Raw genomic sequence first — 14316 nt, forward strand, 5'->3', positions numbered from 1 at the left:
TGCAGTCCTGGGCTTCTCTCTGCTGCGATCTCGCTATTTTGCCAGATAGATTTGCAGAGTTATCTGTGGCCCTCTCTGCATCGGACAGCGGTGGTGCCGATCGTTGGTGGGTGGGAGCATAAGGAGGGAGTTGTATGGGCGGCCCATCGCTGGAGGAGGGCGGGACCGGTAAGCCACGCTACACAGGGGGAAAAAAAAGCCGGGAAGGAGGGAGGAAGGGCATTAATGGGGATCCTATGTGGGATCCATTGTGGGAAGGGATCTGGGAGGGGGTAGCTATACTACAGAAAAAAATGGTAAATGGGTTTAAAAAAATAATGCATAAATTGAGGCAAACTGGGTACTGACAGACAGCTGCCAGTACCTAAGATAGTGGCAAATAGGTTGAGGGGGGAGGGTTAGAGAGCTGTTGGGGGTAAAAAAGGATCCTACACTGCAAAAAATATTTTAAAAATGTAATATATGGGGGCGTGTCCAAGCTGCGATCCTTAGCGGTCACATTTTCAGGAGCTCTGACTGATTAGCCTTGAAACCGCCGAAAATAGGCACCTTCTCACAGCCAATATATCTGCACTATCTAGGAAACCATCCTTTGGCTCCCGACAGAGTTAACCGCTAAACTTGTAGCTGTATTTTTTTATTTCTGATCTCCAGAACGGACATATAAGGCCTGGAGTGGCGGCTCACTACAGACAACGCTACTCCCCTCCGGTTCTCCTCTGTTCTTGGCTTGACTGGACATCAATCAACCACATCAAGCAAAACCACCAACAAAGCCCTATCTTACAGATAAAAAGCAATCTCTTAACAGCGCTCCCAGAAATAGCAGTACCACTAGAAAAAATTAAGACTGCATCATTAACTGCCTCATGGATATGGCAGACATGGAGAGTCCAAACCAACAAGCTGCAGACCAATTTTATGAAAATCTAGAAAGAATTATGCAGTCTCTGAGAGCCCCGGCAGACTACCTACTAAGCCTCTTCAATCCCCCCGACATGGAATCTGTACCGGAGAACGAATCCAAGTTCTTCTCTCACCTATGATAGTAATTCCCCACAAGGGAAAGCCACCGCGGACTACCAGCGCACCGGATACATACTCCCAAAATAACACAGGAATCATGGCAGCTAAACCCGGTGACAGATACCACTGACAAGCTCTTTGGACTCTATCCGGTACCCGGTAAGCACCCCTATACTACAATGGGCCACCACCCCTTATTACATAAGGTCGCAGACAATGAAGACCTGGCAGCACAATCCGGACCCCTACAAAGTTACCTACCAAAACGCAACGCGGGAGACTCATTAATTTAAGATGAAGAAACCCTGTATCTCCGCGATTACTGCACAAATCACCAATAAATCAAAACGTCCACCTTTGAATAAAACTGCTGGCGATACTAGCCCCTCACAAACAGTCCCTGGAACTTATTACCTCATGAATGGAAGATGGAATACCCCCGAGAGAAGCGCCATGCACGTACATAAGAACATTTCTGATAGAGAACTTTTCCTTGTGTTTTCCGGGGGCTAATTCAATTCAAGTGAACCCGCTATTAACAGCAGCGCAAATAGGGACTTATAGATATGTTCATTTTATTTTATAGCTTAGGAATATAAACTTATGAACATTATTATAGTTATGTTATATATGTCTGTTACTGGAAGACCCAAAATACGGTTCTTGTTGTAGGCATAATATATTTTAACTTTATCCTCTGCATATAGCTAAATGTCTCCATTTGCAAGCACGTATGCCTCCTAAAAACCCATAGAGTAATACAGTAAGATATATGGCTCTAGGGTTGTTGGTAACATGAAGCTATATGAAAGTATAACATGCTATAGTAACTTGTTTTCTTTATAATGTTTATAGAATGCTCACTAATTACTATTTTTTTAATAGGTTACTCTACTCTTCAAAGTAACATTGTGATAATACTAGCAATGATGGCACTTGCAACTTTACATCTAGGTCTCTTTCTCAATGCCAGTGGCCAGGGTTGTGGGAGAGATGACCTTTTAAACATTATACTTAAGATGCCATAGATAGAACACTATATATATATATATATATATATATATATATATATATATATATATATATATATATATATATATATATACAGACTTTCTGCCAGTACTTAAGATGGGGGTGACAATTGTGAGGTGGGGGAGGGAAGAATGCTGTTTGAGAGGGGTCAGGGGGGAGGCTAATCTCTACACTAAAGCTAAAATTAACCCTACAAGCTACCTAATTAACCCCTTCACTGCATAATACAAGTGTGGTGCGCAGCGGCATTTAGCGGCCTTTTAATTGCCAAAAAGCAATGCCAAAGCCATATATGTCTGCTATTTCTGAACAAAGGGGATCCCAGAGAAGAATTTACAACCATTTGTGTCATGATCGCACATGCTGTTTGTAAACAATTTCGGTGAAAAAACTAAAATTGTGAAAAAGTGAAAAAAAAATTATTTGATCGCATTTGACGGGGAAATGGTGGCATGAAATATACCAAAATGGGCCTAGATCAATACTTTGGGTTGTCTACTAAAAAATATATATAGTTTTGATAGGTAAATATAAAAAGGCTCTATGTTTAAATGTAGTGATGACAAAAATGCTCTGATATTTTGGGGATTTTTTTGTCTGAAGTGCCCGGTCCTTAAGGGGTTAAAGGATTTAAAAATGTTTTTAACCTTCACATTCTGGCCTTTGTTGGAGGAAATGCAGTATGTCAGGCACCCACCTGCATATGTGGTGGTGACCGTGCCTTCAGCAATTCTAGAAGCTGATACGTTAACTCCTGTTACTCAAATGAATCAATCTCCCCTGGATAACGCAGGTGATACTTTTCCATGTCGACCTCCCTTGCATATCCCAAGCCAATCGACAATTTTGTATCATTCTTCTAATGGCAGCTAAACTCGCCTTTGCTAGTCGTTGGTTATTACCCTCTACACCACCTCTCATGTAGTGAACACTATGAATTACTTGAGGTCTATGGAGCTGGGTTCAGGGTCACTTGGTAAAGGAGTCTCAATTCGCAACAATATCTGGGCCGGCCTTATGGCATCTGTGAGTGATGGATGTTGGGAATATATTTCTCTGCCTATCTTGCAGCCTTTTTTTGTGTTTGGAGGAAATAAAAAAAAAATCCTTTCCCCCCTGACCACTCCCCAAACTAATGCTATAATCCATAATAATATATTATACTACTTATCTTTTTCATCTTGTACACCTATTTACATGTTTGACTTTATTCTATGTTGCCTTGAAGGTACAGGCATTTTGTAATTTTTTTATTTTTATAGCTTTTCACTGGTTCAAAGAAGCTCCCTATTGACTCTTACCTCTTTGAACCTAAATCAGTTTCTTCAGAACACTACCTGAGGATTTGTATCTGTTCATAATGAGGCCTTACTACCTGTTCAACGTAATGGGTCTTATTTGCTTTTGTCTTATTACCATGTATTCCTTGTTGATCTATTTGAATGTTAAAGGGATAGTACACCCATATTTTTTCTTTTTCGTGATTCAGATAGAGCATGCAATTTTAAGCAACTTTATCATTTACTTCTATTATCAATTTTTTTTTCGTTGTCAGTATCTTTATTTGAAAAAGTAGAAATGTATGCTAAGGAGCCGGCCCATTTTTGGTTCAGCACCCACATTTACTTTAGCCACCAATAAGCAAGTGCAACCCAGGTTCTGAACCAAAAATGTGCCGGCTCTTAAGCTTCCATGCCTACTTTTTCAAATAAAGATACCAAGAGAAAGAAAAAATGATAATAGAAGTAAATTAGAAAGTTGCTTAGAATTGCATGCTCTATCTAAATCATGAAAGTTTAATTTTGACTTTAGTGTCCCTTTAATGTTTTTATGCCTCAAATAAAAAGATGATAAAAAGTTTTTACCAAGTAGTTTGTTTAATCTGCAAACATTAGTAATTACAGAAAAGTATACACTTTTTTAATTTTTGATATTTATAGACCTGTAATTTATTAGGGATGTGGCGCCAGCAGCATTTTGCTATTTTTGGAGCCAGATTTCTTCTTGAAAAAGTGCAACACTAAAGTCTGGATTTGCAGAAATCTTAGTGCATTGCACTTTCCCAAGAAGAAATTCAGCTCTGAAAGTAGCCGAATGCTGCTGGCGGCGGCCATATTCGGCATTAGTTTGCTAACGAAAGAGCCAAATGCACATCTTTAGTAATTGCATCTTTAATGTTTAATTATATGCTAATTAGTTTTTGTTGTTTTTTTTTTCTGAAAATAGTGCTTTTAATAATTGGTCACCCGCAACTGCCGTTTCTCCTGAGAATTAATTGTGCTACTTGATTGATTTTTATCAGAACAAAATGCGGTTACCAGATGTTCCAAATGATGTTTATTGTGATAATGCCAGTAAGAAATCATGAGAAGTCCGCACCTAATGTACTATATTAACCATCATGTTTTCTCTTTTTGTGTCAGTGGGAAGCAAAAGTTCAACAAGGAGAGCGAGACTTTGAACAGATTTCTAAAACCATACGCAAAGAAGTAGGAAGATTTGAGGTAATGTGCCCAGTTTATCCCTTTCACTCCTGAGCCTGTTTTGAAACTTTTGTATTTAAACGTAATTTCTCCAACATAGGTGTGTCCGGTCCACGGCGTCATCCTTACTTGTGGGATATTCTCTTCCCCAACAGGAAATGGCAAAGAGCCCAGCAAAGCTGGTCACATGATCCCTCCTAGGCTCCGCCTACCCCAGTCATTCTCTTTGCCGTTGTACAGGCAACATCTCCACGGAGATGGCTTAGAGTTTTTTAGTGTTTAACTGTAGTTTTTATTATTCAATCAAGAGTTTGTTATTTTCAAATAGTGCTGGTACGTACTATTTACTCAGAAACAGAAAAGAGATGAAGAATTCTGTTTGTATGAGGAAAATGATTTTAGCAACCGTAACTAAAATCCATGGCTGTTCCACACAGGACTGTTGAGAGCAATTAACTTCAGTTGGGGGAACAGTTTGCAGTCTCTTGCTGCTTGAGGTATGACACATTCTAACAAGACGATGTAATGCTGGAAGCTGTCATTTTCCCTACGGGATCCGGTAAGCCATGTTTATTACGATTGTAAATAAGGGCTTCACAAGGGCTTATTTAAACTGTAGACTTTTTTTGGGCTAAATCGATTGATATTAACACTTATTTAGCCTTGAGGAATCATTTATTCTGGGTATTTTGATTTAATAATATCGGCAGGCACTGTTTTAGACACCTTATTCTTTAGGGGCTTTCCCAAAGCATAGGCAGAGTCTCATTTTCGCGCCGGTGTTGCGCACTTGTTTTTGAGAGGCATGGCATGCAGTCGCATGTGAGAGGAGCTCTGATACTTATAAAAGACTTCTGAAGGCGTCATTTGGTATCGTATTCCCCTTTGGGTTTGGTTGGGTCTCAGCAAAGCAGATACCAGGGACTGTAAAGGGGTTTAAAGCTTAAAACGGCTCCGGTTCCGTTATTTTAAGGGTTAAAGCTTCCAAAATTGGTGTGCAATATTTTCAAGGCTTTAAGACGCTGTGGTGAAAATTTGGTGAATTTTGAACAATTCCTTCATGTTTTTTCGCAATTGCAGTAATAAAGTGTGTTCAGTTTAAAATTTAAAGTGACAGTAACGGTTTTATTTTAAAACGTTTTTTGTACTTTCTGATCAAGTTTATGCCTGTTTAACATGTCTGAACTACCAGATAGACTGTGTTCTGAATGTGGGGAAGCCAGAATTCCTATTCATTTAAATAAATGTGATTTATGTGATAATGACAATGATGCCCAAGATGATTCCTCAAGTGAGGGGAGTAAGCATGGTACTGCATCATTCCCTCCTTCGTCTACACGAGTCTTGCCCACTCAGGAGGCCCCTAGTACATCTAGCGCGCCAATACTCCTTACTATGCAACAATTAACGGCTGTAATGGATAATTCTGTCAAAAACATTTTAGCCAAAATGAACCCTTGTCAGCGTAAGCGTGGCTGCTCTGTTTTAGTTACTGAAGAGCATGACGACGCTGATATTAATATCTCTGAAGGGCCCCTAACCCAATCTGAGGGGGCCAGGGAGGTTTTGTCTGAGGGAGAAATTACTGATTTAGGGAACATTTCTCAGCAGGCTGAATCTGATGTGATTACATTTAAATTTAAATTGGAACATCTCCGCATTTTGCTTAAGGAGGTATTATCCACTCTGGATGATTGTGAAAATTTAGTCATCCCAGAGAAACTATGTAAAATGGACAAGTTCCTAGAGGTGCCGGGGCTCCCAGAAGCTTTTCCTATACCCAAGCGGGTGGCGGACATTGTTAATAAAGAATGGGAAAGGCCCGGTATTCCTTTCGTCCCTCCCCCCATATTTAAAAAATTGTTTCCTATGGTCGACCCCAGAAAGGACTTATGGCAGTCAGTCCCCAAGGTCGAGGGAGCGGTTTCTACTTTAAACAAACGCACCACTATTCCCATAGAGGATAGTTGTGCTTTCAAAGATCCTATGGATAAAAAATTAGAAGGTTTGCTTAAAAAGATGTTTGTTCAGCAGGGTTACCTTCTACAACCCATTTCATGCATTGTCCCTGTCACTACAGCCGCATATTTCTGGTTTGATGAACTGCTTAAGGTGCTCGATAGTGACTCTCCTCCTTATGAGGAGATTATGGACAGAATCAATGCTCTCAAATTGGCTAATTCTTTCACTCTAGACGCCTCTTTGCAATTGGCTAAGTTAGCGGCTAAGAACTCTGGGTTTGCTATTGTGGCGCGCAGAGCGCTTTGGTTGAAATCTTGGTCGGCTGATGCGTCTTCCAAGAACAAGCTACTAAACATTCCTTTCAAGGGGAAAACGCTGTTTGGTCCTGACTTGAAAGAGATTATCTCTGATATCACTGGGGGTAAGGGCCACGCCCTTCCTCAGGATCGGCCCTTCAAGGCAAAAAATAGACCTAATTTTCGTCCCTTTCGTAAAAACGGACCAGCCCAAGGTGCTACGTCCTCTAAGCAAGAGGGTAATACTTCTCAGGCCAAGCCAGCTTGGAGACCAATGCAAGGCTGGAACAAGGGAAAGCAGGCCAAGAAACCTGCCACTGCTACCAAGACAGCATGAAATATTGGCCCCCGATCCGGGACCGGATCTGGTGGGGGGCAGACTCTCTCTCTTCGCTCAGGCTTGGGCAAGAGATGTTCTGGATCCTTGGGCGCTAGAAATAGTCTCCCAGGGTTATCTTCTGGAATTCAAGGGACTTCCCCCAAGGGGGAGGTTCCACAAGTCGCAGTTGTCTTCAGACCACATAAAAAGACAGGCGTTCTTACATTGTGTAGAAGACCTGTTAAAAATGGGAGTGATTCATCCTGTTCCATTAAGAGAACAAGGGATGGGGTTCTACTCCAATCTGTTCATAGTTCCCAAAAAAGAGGGAACGTTCAGACCAATCCTAGATCTCAAGATCTTAAACAAATTTCTCAAGGTCCCATCGTTCAAGATGGAAACCATTCGAACTATCCTTCCTTCCATCCAGGAAGGTCAATTTATGACCACGGTGGATTTAAAGGATGCGTATCTACATATTCCTATCCACAAGGAACATCATCGGTTCCTAAGGTTTGCATTCCTGGACAAACATTACCAGTTCGTGGCGCTTCCTTTCGGATTAGCCACTGCTCCAAGGATTTTCACAAAGGTACTAGGGTCCCTTCTAGCGGTGCTAAGACCAAGGGGCATTGCAGTAGTACCTTACCTGGACGACATTCTGATTCAAGCGTCGTCCCTTCCTCAAGCAAAGGCTCACACGGACATTGTCCTGGCCTTTCTCAGATCTCACGGCTGGAAAGTGAACGTGGAAAAGAGTTCTCTATCCCCGTCAACAAGGGTTCCCTTCTTGGGAACAATTATAGACTCCTTAGAAATGAGGATCTTTCTAACAGAGGCCAGAAAAACAAAGCTTCTGGACTCTTGTCGGATACTTCATTCCGTTCCTCTTCCTTCCATAGCTCAGTGCATGGAAGTGATCGGGTTGATGGTGGCGGCGATGGACATAGTTCCTTTTGCGCGCATTCATCTAAGACCATTACAACTGTGCATGCTCAGTCAGTGGAATGGGGACTATACAGACTTGTCTCCGAAGATACAAGTAAATCAGAGGACCAGAGACTCACTCCGTTGGTGGCTGTCCCTGGACAATCTGTCTCAAGGGATGATGTTCCACAGACCAGAGTGGGTCATTGTCACGACCGACGCCAGTCTGATAGGCTGGGGCGCGGTCTGGGGATCCCTGAAAGCTCAGGGTCTTTGGTCTCGGGAAGAATCTCTTCTACCGATAAATATTCTGGAACTGAGAGCGATATTCAATGCGCTCCAGGCCTGGCCCCAGCTTGCGAGGACCAGGTTCATACGGTTTCAATCAGACAACATGACGACTGTTGCGTACATCAACCATCAGGGGGGAACAAGGAGTTCCCTAGCGATGGAAGAAGTAACCAAAATTATTCTTTGGGCGGAGTCTCACTCCTGCCACCTGTCTGCTATCCACATCCCAGGAGTGGAAAATTGGGAAGCGGATTTTCTGAGTCGTCAGACATTGCATCCGGGGGAGTGGGAACTCCATCCGGAAATCTTTGCCCAAGTCACTCACCTGTGGGGCATTCCAGACATGGATCTGATGGCCTCTCGTCAGAACTTCAAAGTTCCTTGCTACGGGGCCAGATCCAGGGATCCCAAGGCGGCTCTAGTGGATGCACTAGTAGCACCTTGGACCTTCAAACTAGCTTATGTGTTCCCGCCATTTCCTCTCATCCCCAGGCTGATAGCCAGGATCAAGCAGGAGAGGGCGTCGGTGATCTTGATAGCTCCTGCGTGGCCACGCAGGACTTGGTATGCAGATCTGGTGAATATGTCATCGGCTCCACCTTGGAAGCTACCTTTGAGACGAGACCTTCTTGTTCAGGGTCCGTTCGAACATCCGAATCTGGTTTCACTCCAGCTGACTGCTTGGAGATTGAACGCTTGATTTTATCGAAGCGAGGATTCTCAGATTCTGTGATCGATACTCTTGTTCAGGCCAGAAAGCCTGTGACTAGAAAGATTTACCACAAAATTTGGAAAAAATATATCTGTTGGTGTGAATCTAAAGGATTCCCTTGGGACAAGGTTAAGATTCCTAGGATTCTATCCTTCCTTCAAGAAGGATTGGAAAAAGGATTATCTGCAAGTTCCCTGAAGGGACAGATTTCTGCCTTGTCGGTATTACTTCACAAAAAGCTGGCAGCTGTGCCAGATGTTCAAGCCTTTGTTCAGGCTCTGGTTAGAATCAAGCCTGTTTACAAACCTTTGACTCCTCCTTGGAGTCTCAATTTAGTTCTTTCAGTTCTTCAGGGGGTTCCGTTTGAACCCTTACATTCCGTTGATATTAAGTTATTATCTTGGAAAGTTTTGTTTTTAGTTGCGATTTCTTCTGCTAGAAGAGTCTCAGAATTATCTGCTCTGCAGTGTTCTCCTCCTTATCTGGTGTTCCATGCAGATAAGGTGGTTTTACGTACTAAATCTGGTTTTCTTCCAAAAGTTGTTTCTAACAAAAACATTAACCAGGAGATTATCGTACCTTCTCTGTGTCCAAAACCAGTTTCAAAGAAGGAACGTTTGTTGCACAATTTGGATGTTGTTCGCGCTCTAAAATTCTATTTAGATGCTACAAAGGATTTTAGACAAACATCTTCCTTGTTTGTTGTTTATTCAGGTAAAAGGAGAGGTCAAAAAGCAACTTCTACCTCTCTCTCTTTTTGGATTAAAAGCATCATCAGATTGGCTTACGAGACTGCCGGACGGCAGCCTCCCGAAAGAATCACAGCTCATTCCACTAGGGCTGTGGCTTCCACATGGGCCTTCAAGAACGAGGCTTCTGTTGATCAGATATGTAGGGCAGCGACTTGGTCTTCACTGCACACTTTTACCAAATTTTACAAGTTTGATACTTTTGCTTCTTCTGAGGCTATTTTTGGGAGAAAGGTTTTGCAAGCCGTGGTGCCTTCCATTTAGGTGACCTGATTTGCTCCCTCCCTTCATCCGTGTCCTAAAGCTTTGGTATTGGTTCCCACAAGTAAGGATGACGCCGTGGACCGGACACACCTATGTTGGAGAAAACAGAATTTATGTTTACCTGATAAATTTCTTTCTCCAACGGTGTGTCCGGTCCACGGCCCGCCCTGGTTTTTTTAATCAGGTCTGATATTTTATTTTCTTTAACTACAGTCACCACGGTACCATATGGTTTCTCCTATGCAAATATTCCTCCTTAACGTCGGTCGAATGACTGGGGTAGGCGGAGCCTAGGAGGGATCATGTGACCAGCTTTGCTGGGCTCTTTGCCATTTCCTGTTGGGGAAGAGAATATCCCACAAGTAAGGATGACGCCGTGGACCGGACACACCGTTGGAGAAAGAAATTTATCAGGTAAACATAAATTCTGTTTTGTTAAACCTGCGAGCTACCTAACTAATGCCATGTAGAAAACAAGAATGTGAATGTCAATTTAAAAAATGTTTTCCCTCCTGTTAAAATATTAGCTATTTACAAAATTCCAGCAACTTAATTATAAAGCCACAGTTACTCTTAAATCAGCCTTCTTTCATACCCATTTAAGGAGAGTACAGAAGTATTATGTATTGATCTGTCATGCAATAATACAGTGAATTAAGGCTGTGACACACTGAGAGCAGCACGGCACGCAGCGTGATGATGTGGAGCGGGCATTCAGTGTGTCCTGCGTTTTCATCTCTGCGCGCTCAGCCGTAACAGGTCGCATAGCTGGGCGCTCAGAGTTTAAATATTTGAACTTCAGAAGCGATGTGGCGCATCGCTTGCAGTGTGTCAGTCTTTATGCCACAATCTCTGGGCAGCAGAAAGGCATAGTAGGAATTCCCCATGTGCTAGAAATGCTAGTGATTGATGGCTACAACCCCTTGCGGGGATGTGTTCAATCATTAAAGTAATGCCCTTATTTGATATCCAGGTGTCTATATTCAGGAAGTAGGCATAAGCATGTAAGTTGTTCTAGCTTTTACATGGTTTTGATTTGTGGCTTTACTTTTCAGTATGGGATCTCATTACCCTTTAAATGGTATGAGCCCAAATGGGCTCTTAAATTCTGATCTTAGTTAATAGTATAGATGTAATGTTGCCTTTTGTATTTGCTGTGTCACTTGGCATGCTTATGAAGATGATTTCTGGAAATGACAGATATTTTAATACTGTTTTCATTTTTTTCTTAAAGAGACATTATACTCTAAAATTTTCTCCCCTTGTTTCCTAAATAGACAATTTTACCAGGTGGAGTGTATTTAAAAGATCACTAACAAATGTATTATCTGTAGAAAAGCATGGAAACAAGGAAATAGCACTAAATAATCTCTCAGTGGGAGTAGGAGAGGGGAAAATATTTTTATTTCTGAAATACTGTCACTGGTTCTGCTATTTCAATACCGTACTATGTTTTGACATAGATAACATTAGTGGGTCTGCTTTACCGGCGGGTTCAGCCCATTGTTTTTTTAATGAGCAAAATAGCTATTTAAAATACAAAAATAAACACTAAGGAATTTCCCATGCATTCAATATGCTACAGTAGGTATAAAAAGTCATTTGGAACACATTAAGGAGAAAGTGTCCTTTTAATGCTCACAGGATTCGGTCACTTTTAATATGCAATATTGATATGTGATTTTATAAAATGTTGCAGCTAATAGACTTTTTTTTTTTTCTTCCAGAAAGACCGAGTGAAAGACTTTAAAACCGTTATTATCAAGTACTTAGAATCATTAGTACAAACACAACAACAGGTATGCAACATATCATATGACCAGTTAAGATATAATTCAGACATATACAGAGCAGCTTGTAATGAATGTTGGGCTTTTTGATGTCCTCATTGTAGGGTCTTTATCAGAAGACCCCTAAAAGAAAAACAAATATTTCTGTACGCCTAAAAAAACTAACATTTCTTTCATGTAATTAGCAAGAGTCCATGAGCTAGTGACGTATGGGATATACATTCCTACCAGGAGGGGCAAAGTTTCCCAAACCTCAAAATGCCTATAAATACACCCCTCACCACACCCACAAATCAGTTTTACAAACTTTACCTCCTATGGAGGTGGTGAAGTAAGTTTGTGCTAGATTCTACGTTGATATGCACTCCGCAGCAGGTTGGAGCCCGGTTTTCCTCTCAGCGTGCAGTGAATGTCAGAGGGATGTGAGGAGAGTATTGCCTATTTGAATTCAATGATCTCCTTCTACGGGGTCTATTTCATAGGTTCTCTGTTATCGGTCGTAGAGATTCATCTCTTACCTCCCTTTTCAGATCGACGATATACTCTTATATATACCATTACCTCTGCTGATTTTCGTTTCAGTACTGGTTTGGCTTTCTACAACATGTAGATGAGTGTCCTGGGGTAAGTAAGTCTTATTTTCTGTGACACTCTAAGCTATGGTTGGGCACTTTTTTATAAAGTTCTAAATATATGTATTCAAACATTTATTTGCCTTGACTCAGGATGTTCAACATTCCTTATTTCAGACAGTCAGTTTCATATTTGGTATAATGCATATGAATAAATCAATTTTTTTCTTACCTTAAAATTTGACTTTTTCCCTGTGGGCTGTTAGGCTCGCGGGGGCTGAAAATGCTTCATTTTATTGCATCATTCTTGGTGCTGACTTTTTTGGCGCAAAAAAAAAATTTCTGTTTCCGGCGTCATACGTGTCGCTGGAAGTTGCGTCATTTTTTACGTTCTTTTGTGCCAAAAGTGTCGGCGTTCCGGATGTGGCGTCATTTTTGGTGCCAAAAGCATTTAGGCGCCAAATAATGTGGGCGTCATTTTTGGCGCTAAAAAAATATGGGCGTCACTATTGTCTCCACATTATTTAAGTCTCATTATTTATTGCTTCTGGTTGCTAGAAGCTTGTTCACTGGCATTTTTTCCCATTCCTGAAACTGTCATTTAAGGAATTTGATCAATTTTGCTTTATATGTTGTTTTTTCTATTACATATTGCAAGATGTCCCACGTTGAAACTGAGTCAGAAGATACTTCTGGAAAATCGCTGCCTGGTGCTGGAGCTACCAAAGCTAAGTGTATCTGCTGTAAACTTATGGTATCTGTTCCTCCAGCTGTTGTTTGTACTGTTTGTCATGACAAACTTGTTAATGCAGATAATATTTCCTTTAGTACTGTTACATTACCTGTTGCTGTTCCGTCAACATCTAATACTCAGAGTGTTCCTGATAACATAAGAGATTTTGTTTCTAAATCCATTAAGAAGGCTGTCTGTTATGCCTTCTTCTAGTAAACGTAAAAAATCTTTTAAAACTTCTCATTTTTCAGATGAATTTTTAAATGAACATCATCATTCTGATTCTGATAATGGTTCTTCTGGTTCAGAGGATTCTGTCTCAGAGGTTGATGCTGATAAATCTTCATATTTATTTAAAATGAAATTTATTCGTTCTTTACTTAAAGGGACAGTATACACTCATTTTCATATAACTGCATGTAATAGACACTACTATAAAGAATAAGATGCACTGATACTGATATAAAAATCCAGTATAAAACTGTTTAAAAACTTACTTAGAAGCTGTCAGTTTGGCTCTGTTGAAAAGGTAGCTGGAAAGCCCACTGCAAGTGGCAAATAAGACACTCCCCCCTCCCCCTTCTTTTGCATATGAAAAGACCCTTTACACAAACAGGAGCAAGCTGGAGAAGGTAGCTGACAGTATTCACATAAAACTTTGGGGCTTGGTTAGGAGTCTGAAAATCAGAGCAATGTTCTTTAAAAATAAGCAAAACTATACATTTATTTAAAAAAAAACTTTATGGGCTATGTAAATAGATCATCTACAAAACATGTATGCAAAGAAAAAATGAGTGCATAATGTCCCTTTAAAGAAGTCCTAATTGCATTAGAAATTGAGGATTCTGGTCCTCTTGATACTAAATCTAAACGTTTAGATAAGGTTTTTAAATCTCCTGTAGTTATTCCAGAAGTTTTTCCTGTCCCTAGTGCTATTTCTGAAGTAATTTCCAGGGAATGGAATAATTTGGGTAATTCATTTACTCCTTCTAAACGTTTTAAGCAATTATATCCTGTGCCATCTGACAGATTAGAGTTTTGGGACAAAATCCCTAAGGTTGATGGGGCTGTCTCTACTCTTGCTAAGCGTACTACTATTCCTACGGCAGATGGTACTTCCTTTAAGGATCCTTTAGATAGGAAAATTGAATCCTTTCTAA

General features: G+C 40.9%; 1 protein-coding gene across 2 annotated transcripts in view; it reads left to right on the top strand.

Annotated features, from left to right (window-relative positions):
* Positions 1–14316, top strand: part of SNX2 (sorting nexin 2) — a 254932-nt gene that overhangs the window by 232336 nt on the left and 8280 nt on the right. For both annotated transcript variants that reach the window (XM_053701608.1, XM_053701607.1), the window contains 2 exons: positions 4482–4562; positions 11789–11860. In XM_053701608.1, the coding sequence (XP_053557583.1) occupies positions 4482–4562; positions 11789–11860 (153 nt within the window). The remainder of the gene's footprint in view (positions 1–4481; positions 4563–11788; positions 11861–14316) is intronic.

Source organism: Bombina bombina, chromosome 2 (genome assembly GCF_027579735.1).
Source record: "Bombina bombina isolate aBomBom1 chromosome 2, aBomBom1.pri, whole genome shotgun sequence".
Taxonomy (NCBI): domain Eukaryota; kingdom Metazoa; phylum Chordata; class Amphibia; order Anura; family Bombinatoridae; genus Bombina; species Bombina bombina.